At 36.3% G+C, this 27,388-nt stretch overlaps 1 protein-coding gene across 1 annotated transcript; it reads right to left on the reverse strand.

The window, feature by feature from the left end:
- Window positions 1-499: 499 nt before the first annotated feature.
- Window positions 500-23,199, reverse strand: LOC125261529. Its single transcript, XM_048180084.1, has 22 exons — window positions 23,140-23,199; window positions 18,133-18,552; window positions 16,996-17,385; window positions 16,839-16,907; window positions 13,178-13,570; window positions 12,665-13,048; window positions 12,465-12,575; window positions 11,558-11,959; window positions 10,314-10,703; window positions 10,160-10,231; window positions 9,554-9,946; window positions 9,053-9,439; window positions 8,851-8,963; window positions 8,143-8,809; window positions 7,992-8,090; window positions 4,318-4,437; window positions 4,045-4,229; window positions 2,895-3,052; window positions 1,922-2,167; window positions 1,546-1,708; window positions 1,127-1,229; window positions 500-1,044 (listed from the first exon to the last, which is right to left on the reverse strand). The coding sequence occupies exons 1-22, from the start codon at window positions 23,189-23,191 to the stop codon at window positions 941-943; spliced, it is 5,421 nt and encodes a 1,806-aa protein (XP_048036041.1). The 5' UTR covers window positions 23,192-23,199; the 3' UTR covers window positions 500-940.
- Window positions 23,200-27,388: the final 4,189 nt, after the last annotated feature.

Raw genomic sequence — 27,388 nt, forward strand, 5'->3', positions numbered from 1 at the left:
TCAGACTTGTAGCACCGAGCCCAAAACCACGCTGCGTTTCTACCGTTGGGCTAGAAGCTCTACAGCTCTTCGCTAAAAAATGCCTCTGGAACAATGTCACACAAACTCATCATTTCAGCCAACAAATAGAAGTTTAATCAGAAAACTAATCAGAAGGAAATTACTGGAAACTAGCGAGATCACAAAAAACAAACATGATAAAAGCGGCCGTTTGTTTGCATTTTTTGTTGTTTAGTTTAAGATTTAAAACCCAATCATCAATGTTTTATTATAGTTTTACAATAATAAGTGATACATTGACCATAATGAATTTGTGTCAAGATTAAACATTAGTCACAAAGAAATAAAGTGGTATTTACCATTATTTCACAAAAGAAAGAGGACACTTGTACTTATTCAGCTGCATCTGTTTGTTTATTTGTTGTCACAGGACAATATGTTTACATGTTTACATTTAGAAAGAATTAAAAATTAAAAAAAAAAAAAAATCCACCAGAAATACGACCTGAGCAGCTTTAGCACTCTTTCCAGTGACAGTCCCAATACAGTTATATTTTCAGTCAGAGAAACAGAGGAAGCTCCCGAAAAACCAGAGTTGCTATCATCATCCTGCACATGCCACACAAGTGTATTCATTTTTCAGAACCACAGAACAGGAATGACTAATGTTTTTATATGATTTGAGTAAACATGAATCTGATTGCCTTTCTTATTTTAGCGCATCTTCTAATGAAGTAAAATTTTATTAAGATTAATATAGTGGTATATAACAATTAGTATAACTGATTAAATACTAATTCACTTATGCCATATAACATAATTGCTATGAAATAAAGAAACATTTAGAAACCCACAACCAGTGTGGCATCATGCCACCTTCATTAAAATGACATTAGATAATATGCATCTTAAATCTTATCAATTTTCTTGTTGAAATATACTAAAAGACGATAAAGACACTCATCAGAGGAACAAGAAACACCATCAGGGAAGCACACAGACAAGAAGCCTCAGATACCTTCACTTGCTCTGGGACCAACTTATCTGTGAACAGGGAATATAATGCAATGCAGTGAATGACAGAAATATTAACTTACTAATGATTAAAATGAAGTGAAATGTTCACCTGTTTTTCCTTCAGACAACCTCAGAGGTCCCATGGATATGGAAGCACTATCATGGAAGTCCAGAGACCTGCGCTCTCTCCAGTGCGGTCCAGAGGTACAGTTCTACAGGAGAAAAAGACAAAGTCCAGCTGTGTAAATCCCTGTTGAATATCACCGAACAAGCATGAAACATGAAGGAGTGCAATAAGTCTCCAGAAGAGGGAAGCAAAAACAACTACTGTAGCATCCCTGACATTAAACTTTATCACTATGGGCATTAAGGGTGATATTTCCCTGACAATATGCACATACGGTTTGATCAACAGATTTGATTGATTTACAAGCATCCATTATAACTGTCACATTTCACAATAGATAGATAGATAGTTAGGGTTAATATAATTGGTAAATTACATTGCTAGAGGTGTTGTAAACTCACCCTAGAGCAGCGATTGCTTGACAGTAGGCAAAGATGAACAGCACAGTGCAGGTAAAGCTTAGTGGAGTTTGCAGTGAAGATAAACATCCTGAAGGAGAAACGGCCGGATGTTGAGACGCCGTTCTGCTGCAGCTCCACTGTATCATCATCTGGATTGGGACACCTGAGAATATCAATAATGATAATTATCAAATTCTCTCATGAAAAAGATCTACTGTAAATTTGCATTCCATGTACAAAAAAAAAAAATGGAATCCTGTGTTTTAGTACAGATTGTGATATGGTTTATTTTTTATGTGCAGATCAAAAAGTATTTTTTTACATTACAGTGATGTAAAACTGATCATTTTTGAATAGAAAAGAAGCATTTCTTTACTCCTGAATGACGAGATCCCAGCGTAGATCATAATTGGGATCATTCACAGGTGTAGCCCAACACGTGTCCATCACCAGGGCAAAATGTCGGCTGTCGACCCCCTCAACACGAACCTCCACATGCATCTCCTGGTCGAGCTCTGCATCCACTGCACCAGTGAAGGGCTGCGTGAACTCATCATCCTGATAAGGAATCATACGAACACGATATCTCCCTTCACCCGCCGGAAGGCTCTTGTGCACAATGCTGTCAAAATGGTGAATAGATCTGCATTAGAATTACCCTGTTTTATGGTAGTTTTTAGGAGTAAACCATATATTCTTAGTTTAGAAATGTTTACCATATTTGCTTTTTTTATATATTCATTTGTGTTTTCATTTTGTTGTCATCTCACAATTCTGACTTTTTAACTTGCAATTGCTACTTTTTTTCTCACAATTCAGATTTTTTTTCTCACAATTGCAAGTTATGTCTCACAATTCTGAGATATAAACTCACAATTGCATGATATAAAGTCAGAATTGTAAGAAAAAAAGTTTCACACAATTGTGTTTATATCACAATTTTGAGAAAAAAAAAGTCAAAATTGTGACTTTATATCACGCAATTGTGAGTTTATATCTCAGAATTCTGACTTTATAACTTGCAATTGTGACTTTTTTTCTCACAGTTGCGAGTTATAAAGTCAGAATTGTGAGATGTAAACTCACAATTGCGTGATATAAAGTCACAATTCCTGAGATATAAACTCGCAAATGTGAGAAAAAAAAAAAGTTTCACATAATTGTGAGTTTATATCTCAAAATTGTGAGAAAAAGTCAGAATTATGACTTTAGGATTAGTTCACTCACAAAAAAGAAAAAAACAAACAAACAAAGAAAATTATTTTATTGATCACAGAAAATGTTGACAACTGCACTAGCTCTTTTTGTCATGTTTATGATAGTACAATTGAAAATTGTGAAATCTGCACCTCTCCAGTGGGTTGATTTCCACATTCATGGAAAGTGTTTGTGTTTGGGGGTAAGCGCAACTGAAAGAAAGCTTCAGAATTTTCTCTCTGCTGATGAGGCCCTCTGATTTTGGTGTCCCCAGAATAAAGTTATCATAGATGAAGTGGGTGCCGTTGGCCTGTAGGGAAAAAATGATGTGAACATCTGGGAAATATGCAATATTTCTTTATTAATGCGTTACCAAAATTTGCCTTTAATACAGCTTCCAAACTTATTTGGAAGCTGTATTACGTCTATCAGAACTTCTGCCAGTTTGTTCAGAGAGGTTGAAGGAGGGAATCTACTTCTCTCAAAAAATTGACCACAAGAGTTCAATAATATTCAAGTCAGGTGATTAAGCTGACCAGGGCAGATGATAAAGTTTATTTTAGTGCTCCAACGCTGTCTTTATGATCATAACACCATTTTTTTTTTTTTTTTTTTTTACATTTTAGCATTAGTGTCTGAGATATTTTTTTTTTTTTTAGCAGTTGCAGTTCTTTCACTGATGTTGGCTTTGTGAAGTTTTCTGTGGTAAGTTTTTGTGATCTTCAGGGTAAATACTGAGATTTGCTGTCAATTTGCAGTTTGTCTGTGTTGTTTGGACACAGTCCTTCTTATTGCTCAGTGTGCATCCCTATCATCAACTTTCAGTTTTTGCTTTTTATTTTTCTTAGCTGATGAACTCTTGCCATACTTTGTATACAGAGTCTTAATCATAAAGACAGTTGTTCTTAAAACACACAACATTTGGGTGGTAAGGTTCCAGATGCTCTTGGGCTCCAATATTTTGCCCTTTTTGGATGTTTAACAAGTCGCCCATCTTACACAAAGCTTGTACCAAATATTGCTGAAAACCACTTACACTTCACCAATAAAAGCTAGAGAAAATAAACAACAAAAATATAAATAATAGATACATTTTTCACTGTAACCTTCACAAATGGTATTAACCCATATGATAATGGGTTTTCACTTCTTTTTTCCCCCACTGATATTAGGGAATATTCCTAGAAACTGCTCTAGAGAGGTACATATTTCAGAGCCCTTTCTTTTGAAGTTACAGAGTTTGACCCCCACGATTGGATGATGTACTTGAGTCTTGAATAGACTATACTTAGTGAGCCTCACCACAAGATTTGTACCACAGATGTGTTGATCGTTATCAAAATGAAATTCCACTCTGCCGTTCCGGACCGTTCCTCTGCAGCTCGGATCATTGAGGTGTAAGATGTCAGCTGAAAAACCAGCCTCAAAGAGCTGACAACGAGACACAGACATGGAGCCAGAGCTGCTTTCACAGGTTTCTGAGAAATCTGAAAGAAAACATTCATAAGATTGACAGAATCATTTAAAATGTCATTTGAAAAGAAACACAATTGTTTATTGTTAAACAATACCAACCAAAAGAGTCAGAATTTGGGCTGTGAGTGTTGTTGTTGCATAAACAGCCATAAACACCATTTCTCTTCCCACAGTGTTCATCCTCAGAGCAGCTGAGTTCAGAACAGTGATCTTTCACACCTAAGAGGAGTACAGATAAATGAAATACAACACGAAAAGACACTGAGTCGTGTGAACAGAGCCAAAGTCCCCACAGAATCCCCCAATGCTTGAAGTCCCCCAATGTAATAAAATAGTTTTTTTTATACGAACTGTAGGGATCATTTCATCATTTTGATCATGTCCCAGACTTTTTTTTTTTACCCCCATGACCTTTAGAATTACATTGAGAAGCAATTCTTACTTTCTACTAGGAACTGATTGCAGTATAGCATTGCTAAAACTTTGTTCATTATGTTAAAATTTTCAGGAGTTCTCCTCTAACCACTGTCTGTCACATCCTTTGATTTATGATGGGCAGAATACTCTGCTGTGATGCCACCGCGTTCCACTCTTACACACACAATATATGGATTTCACATCGGATGCAAGTTTATTGAACCTTGAACAAGCCAATTTGCCACATTGACTAATAGTAACTACTTGGATTAAACCTGACCTCAGAGTAATTTTGTTTAGTTTCGCTATCCTGACTGGGCTCCCACAAGCTCCCGAGGAAGATCAAAGAATCCTTGTCACATCTGGTTAATTGTCACCCTTCTTCCATCTCTGAATGTGTCTTCACTGCAGCTAAATCACATTTTCCTCCTATCCTCATTGCTTGTTTTAACAACATGCTTGTTGGTTATTATTGCCAACATGCTTGTTGCTTTAAGCTTTCTGGATACTATTGGAAATATGCGTTTTGCTTTAATTGCAGGGCGAGGGTGAGTAAATCATGGGATAAATTTAAATTTTTTGGGTAAACTATCCCTTTATGCTTTTCTGGTTGTTATTGGGAACATGCTTATTGCTTAAGCTCATTCAGGTAATTGCATTTAAAGGGACATACTGCTCTTCTCCACACTGTGAAAAAAAAATAAAAAAATGTATTCACTTAACACACTTGAGTTATCTTTTAGCACTGACTCAGTTAAGTTGTATTTATGTAGAATATTAAGTATTTTCAACTTGACAAATTTATTGTTGTTTGAACTTAAAAAGTTCACCTTACATTCACAAAGTTACCCCAACTAAACTTTTTTAAGTTTTCAGTACAAACAGTCCCTGTAAAATGTTTTTTGTTCACTCAACTTAACTTTTTGAGGTACTAATTTCTACTGACTTATTTAAGTTTTAATGACTTAGAATATTAAGTATTTCACCTTGACAAATTTAGGTAATTGAGTTTATAAAGTTTAGTTGGAATAACTTTATGGAAGTAAGGTGAACTTAATTTCTGAGTTATTACTTTGCACCGACTCAGTTAAGTTGAAATTACTTAAAATATTATTGTCACAAATCCTGTCAATTCCCGGACTACATTTCCCATCATCCTCCCTGCCAGTCACATGCTCACACTCCACACCAATCACCCATTGCCACATACACCTGTAGCACAGTATCTGGACTATAAAGGACTCACTCACACATCACCTGATCGTGAAGTCTTGTTAACAGTGTTATGCTGCGTTCACACCAGACGCGACTTGCGCGAATAAATCGCGCTATTCGCGCGTAGTTGGACGCTTGAACATTTTGAGTTTACTCGCTTCATTCGCGCGTGAAAATCCCTTCACAACAGACGTGAATTCGCGTCATGAGAGGGGCTCTCCCGCTCCTTTATGTGTCCCAGACTCTCCCACTGCTTTCTGCACACTTCCTCTGAATAAACACAACTTGTCAGTGGGGAAATAATTGTAAATTACAGCGAATAAGCTCAATTGGTCGTCTTTATATATATATATATAGAGAGAGAGAGAGAGAGAGAGAGAGAGAGAGAGAGAGAGAGAGCTCAAATTGAGTAAAGAGTGTTTTTTACAACTTATCAGATTGTCCGACCTCCTCACTCACTTTCTTTCAAACACGATCCTTTTTATTTCTGTTTCTATAAATGTATGAAGATGTATAGCGACAATGATTTTGTCCTCCATTGTTGTTTCGAATTTCTGCCTCAGCTCGCTACGTCACGTCACTACTAGAGCAAGCTCCTGATTGGTTAACGCGGCGCGGATATTCGCCAAAGTTCAGATTTTTCAACTTGCTCAATTCGCGCCGCAGGATGTAAATTCGCGTCTTTGCATTGACTTAACATGTAAATCACTCGCGCTTACCGCTTCATTCACGTCCGGTGTGAACGCACCATTACAATTCCGAGCGTTATATCCTGTTTGCCTGTCTGCTACCATTCCTGCCTGTTACCTGTTATTGACCCGTTGCTGCCTGTCATGACCTTTGCCTTGTCTGCTGTTCTGTGAATCATATCTGCCTGCCTCGATCTACTGCCTGTACCCTGACTACGACTCTGCCTGTCACTTGCTGTTCCTGATTGCTTCTGATTTACCCTGCCTGTATGACCACGCTCACTGTAAATAAAAGCTTGCACATGGATCTCTGTCTGAGTCCCGTCTTGTTACAATTATATATTTTCAACTTGACAATTTTAGTTATTTGAACTTACAGTTCAATAGATTTCAATACAAAAGTTAATGTTCATGTAACCTATTTTGGCTTATTTTATTAATTCAATAAATTAAATAATTATTTTATTTAAATTGGTATTTTATTTCAAATGTTTCAGCCGTGGTTCGGTTGAGAACTTTATTCCCATTTAAATCCATTTCTCCTGCAAATAATAATTGATCTGATTTCAGCCGCTGAAACATCAACTGCAATCAAATCAATTAAAATTTCTCAAGAACCGAGCAAAGGATGATTAAACAACTCCAAAAACAGACAGCATTACAAAAACTTATTACAGACCAGACTGACTTTATTTCTTTACTGAATGAACACTGAGCACTGTGCCTTTGTACGTCCGACTGACTGCACTTTATCTTATCTATACATCATAGAATTTATAAAGGTTTAGCTCTAATTAATGTTGTTTTTTTGTTTAGTTTTATATTGAAAAATTTAGTTAGAAGTCACCATTATAGTGAAAAGTGTTTGCTTTAGTTGAGCACTTGACCCTTGACTTTTCTTAAATGACTTCTTTATACCAATTGCGTCAGTGTTTCATTAAGATCACTTGTGCTTTGATAAAGTAGATCAGCTGAAGTTGTCTGCTTTTACCACATTCAAATGCTTGTCGTATGGTGGTTTAAATTACTGTTTAAATGACTGTTTTAAAGCAAATATAGTATTAGTAAGGCTGAGGCCCTACTGATATGAAAATTTCTTCTTTTTACTAAGCAAATTTTGCTGTGAGAGAAAGAGCACTAGTGCATTAATACTAACATAAACTGAGAATATCTGAAACATATCGCTGTAAGTTTGTTGTTGGCAGATGTCAGCATATGGTATTGTTCTTATCCATGATAGGCTCCTTTTCTTGGCCAGAACTGAACAATACCACCAATACAAACTGTATGTTCATCTTTGACAGAAGAGGTCCTGACAGACATTACTTTTTCTTTGAATTGACTACACGCATGTGTAACCGTGGGATGAACAGAAAAATGTTGAGAGTTAATGTAATTAAAATGCATGTTCAAAAAGATTGAATTCATGAACTAAGCAAGATGATACTTTACCAGTGGCTGTGATTTGTGGAGTAATAGTTGTTGTTGCTGTTGTTTGTGTTCTTGGTGTTGTTGCTGTTGTTGATGGTGTTATTGCAGTTCTTGTTGTTGCTGTTGTTGATGGTGTTATTGCAGTTCTTGTTGATGTTGATGTTGATGTTGCTGTTGATGCTGTTCTTGGTGTTGTTGATGTTGCTGTTGTTGATGGTGTTATTGCAGTTCTTGTTGTTACTGTTGTTGATGGTGTTATTGCAGTTCTTGTTGATGTTGATGTTGCTGTTGATGCTGTTCTTGGTGTTGTTGTTGTTGCTGTTGTTGACAGTGTTATTGCAGTTCTTGTTGATGTTGATGTTGATGTTGCTGTTGATGCTGTTCTTGGTGTTGTTGATGTTGCTGTTGTTGATGGTGTTATTGCAGTTCTTGTTGTTGCTGTTGTTGATGGTGTTATTGCAGTTCTTGTTGATGTTGCTGTTGCTGATGGTGTTATTGCAGTTCTTGTTGATGTTGCTGTTGTTGATGGTGTTATTGCAGTTCTTGTTGATGTTGATGTTGCTGTTGATGCTGTTCTTGGTGTTGTTGTTGTTGCTGTTGTTGACGGTGTTATTGCAGTTCTTGTTGTTGCTGTTGTTGATGGTGTTATTGCAGTTCTTGTTGATGTTGATGTTGCTGTTGATGCTGTTCTTGGTGTTGTTGTTGCTGCTGTTGTTGATGGTGTTATTGCAGTTCTTGTTGTTGCTGTTGTTGATGGTGTTATTGCAGTTCTTGTTGTTGCTGTTGTTGATGGTGTTATTGCAGTTCTTGTTGATGTTGATGTTGCTGTTGATGCTGTTCTTGGTGTTGTTGTTGCTGCTGTTGTTGATGGTGTTATTGCAGTTCTTGTTGATGCTGTTGTTGATGCTGTTCTTAGTGTTGTTGTTGGTGTTCTTGATGTTGTTGCTGTTGTTAGTGTTGCTGGTATTGCTGTTGTTGAAGAGGCTGTGACATCTGATATTAGGAACAATTGTTTTTATCAATATCAATTTAATAATAAACCGAAAGGTAAATAACTGAAATACATTTGAGTAAATGCTCACTTGCACAATAAACTCCGCAAAACATTGGCCTGACAAACTCATAAACGTAGTAACTTCCTGGACAGGCTTTGACTTGAATAGGGTGGGATGTGTAACCACAGCAGCCCCTCCATGAGGAAACACAGACCTGGCGGGTGACCACTCCATCTTCCAGCTGTGGATGAGAGCCGTTGAGCCAAAATGGCTCTTCAGTGCCACACATGTTTTGATTAACACATGATTCTGGCATCTGAGCATTTTGACCTCTGATGAACAGCCTGTACCAGCCATTCCACTTCACATTATAGTCACACATGCCATAGTAATACGAATTGCTGGTTGATCTCCGAGGCTCATCCAGAGTGGTGTAGTTGTAGCAGGGGTCAACACTTGGGGTAATGAAAAGTACTATTATGAAAAAGTAGAAAGAGAGAATTGATTTAATGTATCCAAGATAGTGACATGAAACTCAACAATACAATTCATGATAAGCACGTTAAATATAAAGATGGATGAATGTACCTGCACAATATGTAGGAGCTGGTATGGAAAGAGCTGGCCTGGTAAATTTGTAGACATAATAATTTCCAGGACAAGCTTTGACTTGGATTGGGTTGGATCTGTAGTAACTGGCCTGATCGTAGTAAGAGCCGTAAATGTCACGAGTAACAACTCCATCTCCAAGCCGAGGATGAGAGCTGCCAAGCCAGAGAGCGCTAAAACCTCCACACATCATATAAGACGCACACCATTCAGGCATCTGAGCACTCAAGCCATTAATGTAGAGTCGATACCAGCCGTTCCAACTAACACGAGTGTCATCATGTTCACATATGTATCCATCTTGATGCCAGTAGTTGACTGTGCTTCTCCAGTAGTTGTTCAGAATGGTGTAGTTAATGCATGGGTCATAATCTGTGAGGGATGAAACCAAATTCTTATCCAAAACTAGATTCCTAAACCATTCATTCACAACATGACTTTGTAACTATGAGGATGTTCTTGCACAAAAGGTGTCATGTTTAACTCAAAAAATAATAATTTTTCTAATAGCAATAAATGTAAATACAATAATTAATATATACCATTTTTCTTAACCTTATTCATATGAATTCAACATTTACTTACTCCAGGTGATGCTGGATTCAGTGATTATAGCTGGACTTATAGTGGAAACTGACTGTGAAATGGTGCTAACATCTGGAGAAGGGAAAAAAGGAAATTACTGAAATTATTTTAAAATGTAAAAAACTTTATTAAAATGTGGGGAAAAGCATGGTACCTATACAGTATCCTGAACACCAGAATTGTGGATTCTCAAGTTCATAGACATAGTAATTTCCAGGACATGCTTTCACTCTGATGGGTTTTGATTTGTATACACAGCTGCCACTCGTAGAAGCTTCTGTTTGGACCTCCCTGATCACCACTCCATCCTCTATCCGAGGGTGAGAACCGCTGAGCGACAGACTCTGGAATGCATTACAGTTGTACGAACCAACACAGGTCTCTGGCATACGGACGTCCATTCCATAGTAGTAAAGCCGGTACCAGCCATTCCAGGTAAAAGATTCTTCCCAAATAAACTCTCCACTTTCATTGTTGGCTCTCCAGGGGCGATCCAGAGACTCATAGTTGTAGCATGGATCAACGCTGATGTTTTGGAAAGCAACTGTTACAGACAAAAGAGTTCTTTATTTTAATTAAGAATTCAAAAATCTATATAATAAAGCACAATGATAGTTTAGTTTTAAACAGCTATATATATTTTAGCCATTGTTGTGCAGTCGGGTCCCCGGATTCACTGCACGATATTTGGCTGTCCCAGACGAAAGATTGCCATCATGAAACAATCGTGGTGATTTCTGTGATTGTGGCTCTTAATCGGTGGTCTTATGTCATACAGTGAGAGAGGTTCAAAGACAGCCGTTTTCCCGGTCTTGAAACCAAAGTTAGCCTACGATAGTTTTCTGACAGTGTCAGAAATTTGTCCTACTGCATCTATTGACCAGCCAATGAAAATGCGACATGAAATCAATGCGACATTTTATATATATATAAAATGTCACATGTTGATCTGAAAATTGTAATTAACAGCTTTCCTGGTAAGTATTTTCTTGTTTGCCACCTTTTCACAATACCCATAATCCTTATGATTAGTTGCATGGAAAAGCATTTAAAAGAATGGATAAATGACTTAAAATAGGCACAAGACTTAAATTGGCTTAAAATAGAGTATCATTTAGTGTAAAGTAATGTGTGCTTAGGAAAAGGGCTGGTTTTTGAGTTGTAAGATTTGAGAAACTGTATCGGCATATTGTGTTACACATTGCTGTATTAGTGACAGTGTGGGGTCAAAACAGTAGACAACACAAGAATCTGGTTTATGAGCTGAATATCACAGATTATAACTGGTTGAAACATTCACAACAAAAATATTTGATCTGCAAATTATTTAATTAATAGACAATTTAGACTGACTTTTTAAAAAATTCATGTTATCATCAAAAGAAGTCAAAACTGTACCTGCACAGTATGAAGGCTTGTAAATCGACAGATCTGGCTTGACAAGCTTGTAGACATAATAATTTCCAGGACATGCTTTGACTTGGATGGGTGCAGATCTGTAGCCTCCACACTGAAAAGAATCCATATAACTTCCAAAAACTTGACGGGTCACCACTCCATCCTCAAGTTTTGGATGAGAACCATTGAGATACAGTCCAAGATTACCACCGCATCCAATACGACTCACGCACCACTCAGACATCTGGGCACTTTTTCCATTCAGATACAGCCGATACCAGCCACTCCATTCAACAGCACTGTCATTATGGTCAGAGTACTGATATGGGTCTTGCCGTATGTCTCTCCAGTATTCATCAAGAGTGGTAAAATTATAACATGGATCAGAGCCGGAGGGTGTAGCTAAGAAAGTAATGTAATATGTACTATGTAATATGTACTCATTCACAGAGGGAAATACAAGAGTAAACATTGTTCACTGACACTGTGTCTGTATGAAAGAGGAGATGTTGGGATGGTGGAAGACTAGTTAGGATAAAAAGATTACACCTACAACCAAATTTATTTGTATATCACTTAAATTACTAAAGTGGTAAATTCACCAGATGTGTGTGGTTGGGGGATGTCGCCATATGGTTTTGTTTTGGGGGGCTATCGCTGTGCTCCCTGCTCTTTGCTGGGCTGTATGCATGGGCAGGAAGTTTTTGTCCAGAACAGAACTATACTGCCAATCCAAACTGTATGCTAACTGTCAATCATATTTGACAGACATTTTTTTACTTTGAATTGACTACAATCATATCTAATAGTGGGATAAACAGAAAAATGTTGAGAGTTCATGTAATTGAAATACATTTCCAAAAAGATGCTCATGAGAATTCATGAAGTAAGCAAGACAATAGTTTACCAGTGGTTGTGAATGGAGTAGTAATGGATGTTGTGGCTGTTCTTGTTGTTCTTGATGTTGTTGTTGTCGTTGTTGTTGTTGTCGAAGACGTTGTATTAAGTCTTATGACATCTGATATTAGGAACAACGGTTTTATCAATATCAATTTTTAGAAAAACAGAAAGGTAAATGATTGAAATACGTATTAGTAAAATTCTCACCCGCACAGTAAGCTCCGCAAAATATTGGACTGACAAACTCATAAACGTAGTAATTTCCTGGACAGGCTTTGACTTGTATAGGGAGAGATTTTAAAGTACAGCAGCCAGTCCATGTGGAACCACAGATCTGACGGGTGACCACTCCATCTCCCAGCTGTGGATGAGAGCCGTTGAGCCACATTGGGATGTAAGTGCCACACATGTACTGATTAACACAGGATTCTGGCATCTGGACACTCTGACCGTTGTAGAAAAGCCTGTACCAGCCCTGGAAGTTATCACACCTTCTATAGTTGCTATCATAAGGATTGTTTGTGGCTCTCCAAGGCTCATCCAGACTTTTGTAGTTAAAGCAGGGGTCGACACTTGGGGTGGTGAAACGTACTATTTATGAAAAAGTAGAGAGAGAACATTTTATACTGCAGATTAATTTATTCAAGATAGTAATATGAAACCCTACAATGTAATTCATGATAAGCATGTCAAATTCAGTATAAAGAACAATGAATGTACCTGCACAATATACAGGAGCTGGGATTGAAAGAGGAGGCCTGGTAAATTTGTAGACATAATAATTTCCAGGACAAGCTTTGACTTGGATTGGGTTGGATCTGTAGTATCTGCACTCCTCAAAGTGAGAGCCGTAAATGTCACGGGTAACAACTCCATCTCCTAACTGAGGATGAGAGCCGGCAAGCCACAGAGAACTAAAACCTCCACATGCCAAGTTAGACACACACCATTCAGGCATCTGAGCACTCAAGCCATTAATGTAGAGTCGATACCAGCCATCCCAGCTAACACGAGTGTCATCATAATCAGAATTGAGTCCATATTGATGCCCGTAGCCGAGTATGTTTCTCCAATTGTTGTTGAGTGTGTTGTAGTTATTGCACGGGTCATAATCTGTGAGTGATGATATGATGAGATTAAAACAAACAAGGTATTTTCATTGAGAAACTTCATGGCTATGTTCTGTCATTCCAAATTCGATTATTTGTGTATGCATTTGGAATCTGATCTAAAATTATTGATGTCCACACTGTGTATCATAACTGTTTAGATCCGATTTGTGTGTCCACGCCACTCTTTCGTTTTCCGGAATGTCTGCATTGGTTTCTATGGCAATGATGTTTCGTTTGTAGGTAATGTTATACGCCAAAACAACAACAACAACCGCAACACAGAGGGGTTTGCAGTACAGATGACAAAATGTGTAGCTGCTGGCACTGGACTACTGCGTTAAACCCCGTTCATACCGCCAGCGACTTTGTCGCTGCATGTCGCTTGTCTCTGTGAAGTCGCTTGTGGGCATTCCTAGTGCTGTTGCTCTAATGTTACTGGTAGACTGCATGTCTGCTCATATCTATAGAAAATGCAATCACAAATGATATATAAAGAAAACATTCTAATTTGACCAGGAATTAGGCTAAAAAGCCTAGCATAGGCTTTCTGTGACAGTTTCTTTTCCATGCATCATTAATTATCTCCATGTATGTAGTTACAGTCAAATCATATAAAACAGTGAAATTGTGGAATCCTGTCTTGCCTGCCTTCGAGATGGTGACATGAGCTCCAGAGACTTGACGCTTGACACGCCTAGGGATTGGCAAATCGAGGCTTCATGAAACACTGAAGCAGTTGAAGGAAATGTGCCGTAATGTGTCAAGGCTTCGAAACAATCCGACATCCGTCTCCACGGTGACCTCTAGTGGTCAGAACAGTGTAAAGGCAACAAAACTCAGGCCAAACATGCATTAAAGATACCCTTTTAACAATGTATTGCAAAAGTCTTATTGAAGGTAAAATCAATAAAATGCAATCAACTAATCTAATAAGATTAAATATATAGTGTCTGTATAATATGTGTTCTTTTATCAATTTTCAAGGCTTGTTTCTTTGTTCCATGGTAGATTAATAACTACCATTATACATTTTAATTATTATAATATCTAATTAAAACATCTACAAATGTATAAACCTGTTCAGAGATCAGGTAAAACCTTAGGGTAAAGCCAATAGACACTTGTTCAGTAGTTCTCAGTGAATCTGCATGATTCATGGGTTCACTTTATCATCGCCCTCTACCGGTGAATAATTGAAATTTCGAAATATTTTGAAACTATTCGAAACAGTGATGACGTAATGAAGCCTCGCTTACTAAAATCACGTGACTTTGGTAGTTTGATACACGTGCTGCGTCCCAATTCGCCTACTTATACTATGCCCTAAAAGTATGTACTCTTTCTGTGAACAAAAAGTACTTACTTTTGAGTGTGTAGCAAAAGAGTAGACAAGCTTTGGGACATACTATCATGTCATACAATTGCATCTTTTCTCTCTGTCGCATCCTGTCACCGTAAACTGGCCTGTCAATCATCTTACATCCTCCACATTTCATTTAGTTAATTTCCTACCGTATCAGAGAGAAATGCAGTATGTTGATCTGCAGTCGCGGGTCTTTCATGTGGAGAACTCTCCTCATATTAATGCATAATGATGCATTTAAAAGTTAATAGCCATTTGAATATTTATAAAAGTCCACATTGGTATTTGCAGATGAAAAAATACACGGATAACATTAAATATATATTTTCTATCAGGTTGAACTGATTATTAGTCACTCAAACCTCTCAGCATCGATCGCGCGTATCCGCCATGTTTTGTAGTTGTTTTGTAGTTTGTTTCTACGGAGCCCCGCACATGACATGCAAGAAAAAAATTAAAGGTGCCCAAGAATGCTTTTTCACAAGATGTAATATAAGTCTAAGGTGTCCCCTGAATGTGTCTGTTAGTTTCAGCTCAAAATACCCCATAGATTTTTTTAAATACATTTTTTTAACTGCCTATTTTGGGCCATCATTAACTATGCACTGATTTTTTCAGCACGCCGCCCCTTTAATTCACGTGCTCCCTGCCACACGAGCTCTCGATTATATTACAGCACATTTACAAAGTTCACACAGCTAATATAACCCTCAAATGGATCTTTACAAGATGTTCGTCATGCATGCTGTATGCATGCTTCGAATTATGTGAGTAAAGTATTTATTTTGATGTTTATATTTGATTCTCTATGAGTTTGAGGCTGTGCTCCGTGGCTAACGGCTAATGCTACAGTGTTTGAGAGATTTATAAAGAATGAAGTTGTGTTTATGAATTATACAGACTGCAAGTGTTTAAAAATAAAAATAGCGACAGCTCTTGTCTCCGTGAATACAGTAAGAAACGATGGTAACTTTAACCTCATTTAACAGTACATTAGCAACATGCTAACAAAACATTTAGAAAGACAATTTACAAATATCACTAAAAATATCATGCTATCATGGATCATGTCAGTTATTATTGCTCCATCTGCCATTTTTCGCTATTGTTCTTGCTTACCTAGTCTGTTGATTCACCTGTGCAGATCCAGACGTTACTGGCTGCCCTTGTCTAATGCCTTTCATAATGTTGGGAACATGGGCTGGCATATGCAAATATTGGGGCGTACACCCCGACTGTTATGTAACAGTCGGTGTTATGTTGAGGTTCGCCTGTTTTTCGGAGATCTTTTAAACAAATGAAATTTACATAAGAAAGAGAAAGCAATGGAGTTTGAAACTCACTGTATGTATTTTCCATGTACTGAACTCTTGTTATTTAACTATGCCGAGGTAAATTCAAATTTTGAATCTAGGGCACCTTTAAATCGTGTGCACGATTTACTATTTAATTCCCTCGATTTACTAAATTGAGCACACGATTTAGCCTACTATTTTTTTCCTGCATGTCATGTCCGGGGCTCTATTCCTATGACAACATCTGACGTTTATGTTTTACGTGGCGTGAACCACACGAAATCCGATCAGAGAGGTAAGACTGAAACAGATTTCCAGAAATGCGATTTGAATAGGATTTCAAAATGGATTTGTAAAAATTACATTTCATGTGATTTTTGGCCGTTCAGACTGGCTAAATCTGATCGGATTTTAATCAGATATGCACAAAAATCGGATTTGGACTGACAGTCTGAACGTGAATAAAGATTAAAAATCACAAGATTCTAAAAAAAAAATAATAATAATACTCAACATTACTGTTTTATTGATGCCACATGTGACACAACACAATGTTTTATTTATTTGTAATAACTAATTTATTCATTTACATACTATGATTAACAACTTACTCAAATTGTTGGATCCAGTGATTATGGTGGGACTTATAGTGGGAACTGGCTGTGAAACGGTGCTAATATCTGAAAAAGGAAATAATATGAAATATGACAGAAAATATTTCAAATTGTTTTAAAGACTTTGTCCAAAAAATGGAGTAAATCATGGTACTTGTGCAGTATCCCGCACACCACGCGTCTGGATTCACAAGTTCATAGACGTAGTAATTTCCTGGACATGCTTTCACTCTGATTGGTCTTGTTCTGTATTCACAGCAGCGAGTCCCATACGTCCCTCCACAGACCTCCCTGGTCACCACTCCATCCTCTATCCGAGGGTGAGGACCATTGAGGTACAGCGTGATCTGTGTGTTACATCTGTATGAACCAACACAGGTCTCTGGCATCTGGATGTTCATTCCATAGTAGAAAAACCGGTACCAGCCATTCCAAGAGAAAAATCTATCACAAATGCGATCTTCACTTTCATTGTTGGTTCTCCAGGGACGATCCAGAGACTGATAGTTGTAGCAGGGATCACTGCTGATGTTTTGGAAAGCAACTGTCATAGAGTTTGCAAAACTGCAGTTAAAACACTGTATTGACATTGAAGACAATTTAGAGTATTCTAAAACCAATAAGAAAGGTTACTTTCATGATTGAAATCAGCAATTATATTCTAACCAGTGGTGTGCAAAGGTCCAAGAGGACTGTGTGGTAATATTACCCCGTGCTCACATACTGTAATGTATCATCTGTGTCTGTGTTTCTTGAGGACTCTCAAGTTTATTTTGTTTGGTTTTATGTTTTGTGTTTCTATTTCCTGTATTCCTGTTTTCCTTGGTTTCTGTTCAACTGTTTTATTTAGTATTATTATCTTTTCTATATTATTTTATTTAATTGGTTTCTTGTCTGTTCAACATGGGTGTTAAATGTTATCTGCTTTATAAATGGTTATGTTTTGCTTTTCTATCTTCTTAAGTTTTTTTGTGTTCTGTATTAAATGTTTTAAAGAAAAATATTAAGAAGCCTGTGATTAGATCCACTCTATAATAATGACTTTCCTTCTTTTCCTGTCAAACATTAAGCACCAACAGGAAGGATGCATTTGAAATATTGAATGGTTTGATTAAAGTTGTGAGATTTCAGGAATTGAGGGAGTGCTACAGTAATGATGGGTGGGAGTGATGAGCTACAGATGTTTAACGGACTGCACAGCACTGATTCTGACTGTTTAAAACTCGTTTAAAGATGTTAAATGACCTAATACATAGAGCATTTACTCTTCATATTGACTTTTAAATTTCACCTGCACAATACGTTGGTTTGGGGATTGATGCATTGGGTTTGACAAATTCATAGACGTAATAATCTCCTGGACAGGCTTTGACTCGAATGGAGGTGGACTTGTAGCTGCCACAAGAAGACGACGACCACAACCACCACCATGCATTAGTTCCCACGACTTTACGGGTCACCACTCCATCTTCAATACGTGGATGAGAACCATTAAGAGACAGTCCAGTTTCACCACCACAATGTGTAGTACTCACACACCACTCAGACATCTGAGCACTTTTTCCAAACAGATACAGCCGGTACCAGCCGCTCCATTCAACAAGTGTGTCATCATGTGTGTTAATGTTGTTATACTTTGGCTGTATGTCTCTCCAGTACTCATCAAGAGAGGTATAATTATTGCATGGATCAGAACCAGAAGCTGCAGAACCTGATGTCAAATAAAACAACAAAAACAATCAGTTCTGTGATGATACATTCTCAATCACTGATTATTAAGAATACAGATGGCAAAAAACTAACAGTACAGTACAGGGATACATCTTTGTCTGTATGACGAGAAGAGAAGATGTGGATTGAGAACCTAAAATTTATCATTTATACTCACCTCTAATAACAACATATCTCTCCTCCCCTCCTCCCCCAAAAAAAGATAAAGCTAAGTTTATCTTTGTGCTTAAAAGTATTTACTACAGAAGGTTTCTTATTTATAGGGATATTGCTAGTATGACATAAACTTCTATATAGACCTCTAAACATAATGTGTCTTATTCAGTGTTGGGCTTGTTTCTTCAAAAATGTTTCTACACATGAAACATGAAGCTAATAAACATACGATTACAACAGCATGGTATTTTTATGTAATTTGTGATTATGAAAATGTGATTCGGGCTATTTTTAATAAGAATAAAGAATGTTTACATGGGAAATGCTAAGCAAGCGTAGCAATTAGCTTTTTCTAAAATGCTACAAACAACATTTTTCTGCCTCATTGTATGACCAAAATCCACATTACACTACTGTAAACATGAATAAGTTGGGCTAACTCAAAAAATTGGTTGTGAGTTATGATGTTCCCAATTTTAAGTAAGCAGAAGTTTTAAGTTTATAATACTTATGTTTGATACTCATACATTTTGATAGCAATTAACATTAAAGATTTAGTTGATTAACTTTTTTGAGTTCTTGCATATAAAATGATCCATTTACTTCGCTGTTTGAGTACACTAATTTATACATTTAAGTTAAAATAATCAGGTTATCTCAATGTAAATAGTAGTGAATAGTAATTGTTTTTCTTATGTGTTTAACATCAAGACATTCCTATTCAAGTCATTATCTTCATCTGACACAGCATCTTTTAGCAATAACAACATATTAAGTCACAACTTTGCCAAATGAAGTAATAATTGACAGAAATAAAATTGAAATTGTAATTGTAAATATAAAAAATAAGAACACAAGAAATAAAATAACCCAAAACATTTTTTTTCTTCTTTACACAAGGCAGAACCTCTATATATTAGATGCAAATTCAAGAAGTTAATTTTGCTTCGATGACCGACCTACACTACTTATCCCTTACAATATATTGCTACTTGTCATGATCCTTGTCTGTGTTCCCTATATCTCCTCTGTTTGTGCACCTAATGTTCCCCTGCTGCTCCCCTTGTTTGTTACCATGGACACTCATTGGACCACGCCCCCTTGTTAACTCGTTATCTTGTTAAGCTTGTTTGTGCCTGTGTATAAGTAGACCCGGTCCGTGTAATGCTTCACAATTCAGTTTTCAGACCATACAATGCAAATGCAAAAATGAAAAATTGAAACCAGATGTTAATTTTTCTTGTTTTTCGGTTACATCATCAATAGATATTTGCCATTTTTCCCCCTTTTTTCAATTTTACTTTTGCTAAATTATGACTTTAGAAACAATCATTTGAATAAATGAAATCTAACCGATTTTCTATTTTTCAATGTTTTGTCTTGTAATTTGCGGCGTGGGCTGTACCATTAGCACGGGGGTGTGGCTGCGGACTACTATCATCTCATTGATGTAAATGTTTTATTTACACAGCATGCATGTTGAAGAGTAGTTTAAAAGAATGGAGGATGACCTGTTTCACTCAAAGTGCTATCATTTTCATTATTAATATAATAACTGTGCTAAATATAAGACAGTCCCGGACTGGCCATCGCGGATTTGGCACATTGTCCAGCTTGTTTGTATTTATCTACTTATTCGTTATTACTTTATTTTATTAATATACATTATACCCTTGGTCAGGGGGTGCATTTTACTTGGTTACACGAATCACGACCACGAGATCCCAGTTCATTTTCAGAGGGATAGACAGCAGATGGAGGGCAGATCGAGCAGCGCTTGCCAAGATCCTTCACGTCAATATATGAAAGATAAAAAGACTACCAAGTGAAAATGTACAAAAATTGAGCATAATTTAGTTAAGTTTTTAATTTTTTTAGGTTTTTATCTCTTGTTTTAATACAATATTTACACAGTAAAAATGTTTTCTTTAGCGGGCATTGTTCATTACCACTGCAACCAGCTTGAGCTTCCGCACTTCACGCGCTTCTCGTTCACTTAAAAATGCCCTTAAATCTAGCACAGTTATTAACTCTGTTCATTACAGTAGAGGCAGTTCGCAGGAGATGAGGCGATCTGATATATCTATCAATATGCTGCAATAAGTAAAGAGAAATTTTTTTTTTTTTTTCAATGATTTATTTTTAATAAATAAATACAAATAGGCTTACAAATACTTTGGTTTGGCTCATTGCCCATCTTGTTTGTAGTTATTTATTGACTTCGTTATTACTTTATTGCCTGTGGTGTACCCATAGACTGTAAAAAAAAAAAAATGTGTATCCAAATGATTACTGCGGGAATCCAACATAATGAACCGAAATAAATCGTATAGTGCTCTTGAGTTGCAGCGCTAGTTAGCATATATAAAATATTGTAGGCTACTATAAAATGAGAGCTAAAAACCTAACAATTTTTTATTTATTTTTTTTATTTTTATTATTATTATTTTTTTGCTAAGTAGTCTTTTTATCTTTCATATATTGGCGTGAAGGATCTTGGCAAGCGCTGCTCGATCAGCTCTCTGTCTGCTGTCTATCCCACTGAAAATGAACTGGGATCTCGTGGTTGTACTGTAACCAAGTAAAATGCACCCCCTGACCAAGGGCATAATGTATATTAATAAAATAAAGTAATAACGAATAAGTAAATACAAACAAGCTGGACAATGTGCCAAATCTGCGATGGCCAGTCCAGGACTGCCTTATATTTAGTACAGTTATTATATTAATAATTAAAAATGATAGCACTTCGGGTGAAAAACGTCATCCTCTGTGTTCATTCTTTTAAACTACTCCTCAACATGCATGCAGTGTAAATAAAACATTTACATCAATGAGATGATAGTAGTCCATGGCCACACCCCCTAATGGTACAGCCCACGGCGCAAAAAAAAAAAAAGTACAATTGAAAAAAGGGGGGAAAATGGCAAATATCCATTGATGATGTAGCCGAAAAACAAGAAAAATGAACGTCTGGTTTCAATTTTTCTTTTTTGCATTTGCATTGTATGGTCTGAAAACTGAATTGTGAAGCATTACACGGACCGTAGCCCCTGTGTTTCACTCATTCCCTGCGAAGTTTTGTCTAGTGTTACAGCTGCAATTCTGAGTGTTTCCTTGTTCCTTGTTTCCAGTGGCATAACTTTGTTTTAAAAAGTGGGTGGGACAGGAATGTGTGTGTGTGTGTGTGTGTGTGTGTGTGTGTATGTGTGTGTGTGTGTGTGTGTATTGTAATTGTATTATTACAATAATAATATGATGTTAAAATTAATATGATAGTTTTTCCCATACATCTGCTATAATACAATGTGTCTTAAGTCTCGAGAGTATGTACATTAGTTAATAAATACGTGGATCCACTCTTGATAATTGATTGTCCTGATGGACTACTGGCAGTATTTTCATTTAGCGTGCAAGAGTTTCTGGGTTCGAATCCAACCATTTTTTTTTTTTCTCATTAAAACCAAAGATATTCATTAGTGATTGTACATCAAGAGCAGGGACACGTTTATGTGTAGCTATTTTGTTTTGTGATTTCAACGGAACGAATAGAGAGACTCTGCAACAGTTAAGCGATAGATTGAAGCGCTCGTCCGAGTGAATCCGCAGTGTTCATGAGCGCCAAGAGAACACTGTTGGACGTCTGATAACAGCGACAACGAGCACTCAACATGATTTCAACAACAACACATCCCAGCGCCAGATCGCCTATTATTAACACAAATTGATAATCAACTAGAGGTGTTTGTTTTGTATTAGATATCCGTGCCGCAAGATGTTTCAAAAAGTGGGACAATATCGACCCTTTCAAAAACATGTCCCACCCATCCCACCTGCAAATTACGCCTATGCTTGTTTCATGTTCCCTGGTTTTTCTGATTCCCTGCCTGTTTCTTGGATTTCCCTGCCTTCCTGTGTGTTTCTGCTTCGTTGTTTGTTTGGACTGCCTTCCAGTGGATTTATGACCCTTTGCCTGTTTTTTGACCTTGACCGTCGACTACCCTTTCAATAAATCCTGCATTTAGATCCTCAGCCTTTGTGTCCCTGTGCAGTACGTAACACAACTTATCTTAAAACAATGTATTACATACTCTTAAAATGACCATGTGAGAAAGGCCATACTAACAGTTCATTCAGCAATTTCAGCTTTAATTTGATCAGTTAACTTGATCAGTACCCTTATATTAACCTGATATCCAAGATGATTTAATATAGGTGTGAATTATTCTGACCACATTTTTAATAAAAAGCAAAGGAACGAAAGGGGAAAGATTCAATAAAGTGAAAAAACATTAGAAACATGTTTGTCCATGAATCATTTCAACTGTTAAATACACAAGCATAGTGTTTTAATACTGTCCGTTGGTTCAACCTGTAGATCCATCCACATGACAGATTATAAAATACTCACAATTAATCAGCAGCATCAGCAGCGACACACACAGTGAGATCAGAAACCTCATAGTGACAAACTCCTACACCTGCACACACACACACACACACACACACACACACAATACCCTTACAAAAAAGTTAAAGCATGCAATTGTATACATTTAGTTTTGAAGTAAAAATAAAAGCATACTTTTCAGTCTACTTTTTATGTACATCTCAGAAATACCAACGCTATCTCACGACCAATTTGTACCTATTTTACTAGGTTGCCAATTCGTACATATTCGTATGACCTCGCTCGTAGAGCAGTTTTTTCAACTTATGTTTTTGAGTTAAAACAACAATTTTACATGTTCACTTAACTCAGTCTAGTTGAGGACAAGAAAACTTAAAAATTTCTTGTTGTCCAGATAATCTAGTTATCTCTACTGAAAAAAAAATTGTTGAAATAACTAAATGGCAAAAATATTTTGGTCGAACGAATTCATACAAATTAGCCACTTCATAAAATATGGTAGAATTGCCATGAGATCGGATTGGTATTTCTGAGAAGTACATAAAAAGTAGACTAACTTTTGTACTTCTTAGAAAATTATTTACAATTGACATACTTGTACTAGAGATATACTTAAAAGTATGATAAAGTATTCTAAGTATTCTTGGCTTGTAGTTGTGTTTACTCTTTTGATTGAGGAGCCTATACTTTTTTTTCCCACATAGATTTACATAATGTCTTATAAACTTACCTGTTTGAGTTTATATAGTAACAACTCAGCTTTGGGGAGCAAGGTATGAAAATAATATATAAATAGTAAACTATAACTGAAGCATGATGTTAAGTCCACTTAAAGAGAACTTTCAAGTATACTTGCAGTATTAAACTACTAAACTAGTAGTTTACTAAGAGTATACTTCAAAGTGTACTTTCATTAACTAAAATATGTTCTACTCGTATTTAACAAGTAGGCTAAACTATCAGTATACATATAAGTTCACTTGTAGTACAGTTGCAGTACAAATGAAAACATAGTTGTAAACTAGTTGTATACTCAAAGTTTACAACCGTTACACTTAAAGTCTACTTAAAGGTGGTACAGAGGATGTTTTCGTCGACTGAGTTTTTGAAATGAGCGTTTGAAATGATACACATTTTACGACTAGCTAAAACATTCTGACTGTGCTCAACATACAGCGATAGTTTCCTGCTCCTGAAGCAGATTTATATACTTTCACATGGAATTTGAACACCGACTGTAATCGCAGACTGAACGCAACTGGCTCTGACTGGACGCGTTTGAGCGCAATCAGTCATAAGTATCAATTTACATTCATAATCGGCCTTACAATCGTTAAGCCGCGCACACACTTAGTGGATTCATTATGTCGGACTCACCTCATAATCTGCAGTTGTTACTCCTGTCTCCTGACAAAAACATTGTAGTGTGGAAAGTTACTAGAGCGCGCAGCCGCGCGTCTCTCACAAGGAACGTCATGGCAGTGATTGACAAGCCAGAGGGCCAATCGTTTACGCGATGATCGCGTAAACGATTGGCTGATGTTTTTAAGGCCCTACCTCGTGCACAGATGATGTATATTAATAATATTCCTTTCAGTGCACCTAATAAATAGTCTTTTATCACTTAGTAAACACAGTTTCAAGTAATATTGCAAAAATGTATAAAACAAAACATCCTCTTTACCACCTTTAAGTGTAGCATACTTTCATACACTAAAAGGTGGGCCAATTTATTCCCAAGCAGTATTGAAACAGTACACTTAAAATTAAACTATAGTACATTGATATTATTTTGCTTACTACATAAAGTATAATAAAAATATACTTTAACTTTAAGTATACTTAATACAATGAACTTGAAGTATATACTTGTTTTTTTGTGATGGATACACATATAGGTAGACATGAACTATGTCTCTTTTAATTATTTTGGTAGATTTTGTTTGTTTATGTGCACATTTGTAAAAGCAAAGTTATTTTTTAATTTTTTTTTTTTTTTTTTTTTTTTAAACTTAAAGTAACATTCAGAGATATTTATATAAAATTGTTTACAAAATTATCTCAGTCCATCAAAGCCAATAATATAAAGTGATTTGAGCCCAGTGGGATAAAATGAAGAGAAATAAGTTTACCTGAGATGAAATGCTTCTGCAGAGCAAACTCGGGGAGATTCAGAGTTCAGTGATGCTGAACTGAAGCTCTCACAATCTCAACATCCTTTATTAATACCTGTAGGTGGACCAACAATGAAACCAACCACCAGTAATCTCTGAACATCTTAAACCAGTTTTTCCATTTTCATGTGCTTAAGATTTTCTTTGTTTAAAAAGAGAGATAAATAAAACATGTAAATAAACATTTAAAAAAAATGTCCACATTCCATTATGTCTAACTGATCTAGATCTACATCAGTTAGATCTAGATCAGTCATTGCCTCTCTAAATGTACGATGCATTTTGGGGTAACAGGTTCAACTGGTTCAGCATTAGTTAATACATTGGGTCTCATGAACAAACAATCAACATACTTTTACAGCATTTGTTATTCTAGGTTACTGTTAATTTCTGCATATTTTATACAATTAATTATCATAAAAGTATTACAAACAATTGTATATATTTTTAATTAACATTAAGCTTGATTCTTTAATTCTGTAAAAGAAATTAAACTTTATAGTAAAGTATTACCTATAGTTTTATTGTACATGCATGCTGCATACACATACATACAGTACACAACACATTCTGCTGTGTTTTAATTGCACTGAATCTGCATAAACTTTCCCAAACAAAACAGCTTTTGTACTGCTATGGGAAAAAAGTCATCTGACGTACAGCATGATTTTATCTCTTCATGTCAAGCTCACTTACGTATTTAGTCAAACTCAGTATCAGCAATGTTATCATTTTTGTTCATTACTACGGCTGACCCTGAATAGTCGACGATTTGAATCTTCGATAGGAGGAGTCTGATTCAACTACCAATCTCACAGTCGAATCTTCGCAAAGGTGTTGGTATGGGTGCACTCAATATCTGATTTTACATAGACATACCGGTTCTTTCCCAATAGGTTAATATACAGCCTATTATGTTAATCCTGTAAATAAAAATGTGAAAAGAAAGAAGCTTTTAATAAATATTTTTAATGTGCGTGAATAAATCCAACCACTCCTGTGACAGATTTAAGTTTCACTTGATGAATCATGATCTGTGACCGATAGAGGAGCATCTTGGCGGCAGGGATTAAATCTTTAACAATGTCTGGGACAAGAAAATATAAAGTGTAGAATTGGATGCACTTTGAAAGCTTGCTTGCACGGGCAATTTAGCTGATTTAATTTGATTTGGTGACATATGAAATGCATATCTATCTGCAGTGTGGCCTTTCTGCAGTTTGTATGTATATATATATATATACAGGGCTTGACATTAACTTTTGTGGCTAGTGGTTTTCCAAAGTTACTAGCCACTCAGTATTTTCACTGGCCACAATTTTTCTGTTGGGAAATTACATTTTATATGATTAAAGTTGACTCTGGCATGCTTAAATTACTTGATTTTGAGTCATTTTACTTGATTTACAAGATTTAAAACCCTTTCAAACTTACAAATGCAGATTGACCACCCAAATCAAGACTATACATTGTATATATCAGATATGTACAGTTATTTTTGTTAGGCTATATAAAAAGAACAAAGAAGCAAATTACAAATAGTAATTTAATTTTTTTTTTTTTTTTTTTTTTTTTTTTCAGATAGGCCTACATATGTTTATTTAGCATACATGTATACATGTATTTAACATTTTTTGATGTTTGATTAACATTAATGACAGAGGGGTATTTATTTGGGGGCTGCTGAATGCATGGACGTCATATACTGACACATATCCAGTTTTTACCCACCTGTTTACGTCCACTTAGCCGTAAGCCATAGATTCATAGTATTCACGCGAGATACTCCACACGATGCATTTTGACATCTGTGTGTGTGTATTCAGGCGCAAGGAGAACTGAATCGATTCCGCCTATCCCACATGTAAAAGTATTCGTATACACTTATTTTTTCACATTTTATTACATTGCAGCCTTATGCTGAACTGCTTTACTTTTTTCAGTCTACACTGAACACCCCAAAATGACAAAGCAAAAAAAACAAGAAACAAACCAATCCAATTTCACCAGATCACCTTTGAGATGTTACTACACTTTGAGTGGGAAAAGTCCCACTAAAGAGACACAAATATGTT

The sequence above is a fragment of the Megalobrama amblycephala genome, unplaced genomic scaffold, assembly GCF_018812025.1.
Source record: "Megalobrama amblycephala isolate DHTTF-2021 unplaced genomic scaffold, ASM1881202v1 scaffold423, whole genome shotgun sequence".
In the NCBI taxonomy this organism is placed as follows: Eukaryota; Metazoa; Chordata; class Actinopteri; order Cypriniformes; family Xenocyprididae; genus Megalobrama; species Megalobrama amblycephala.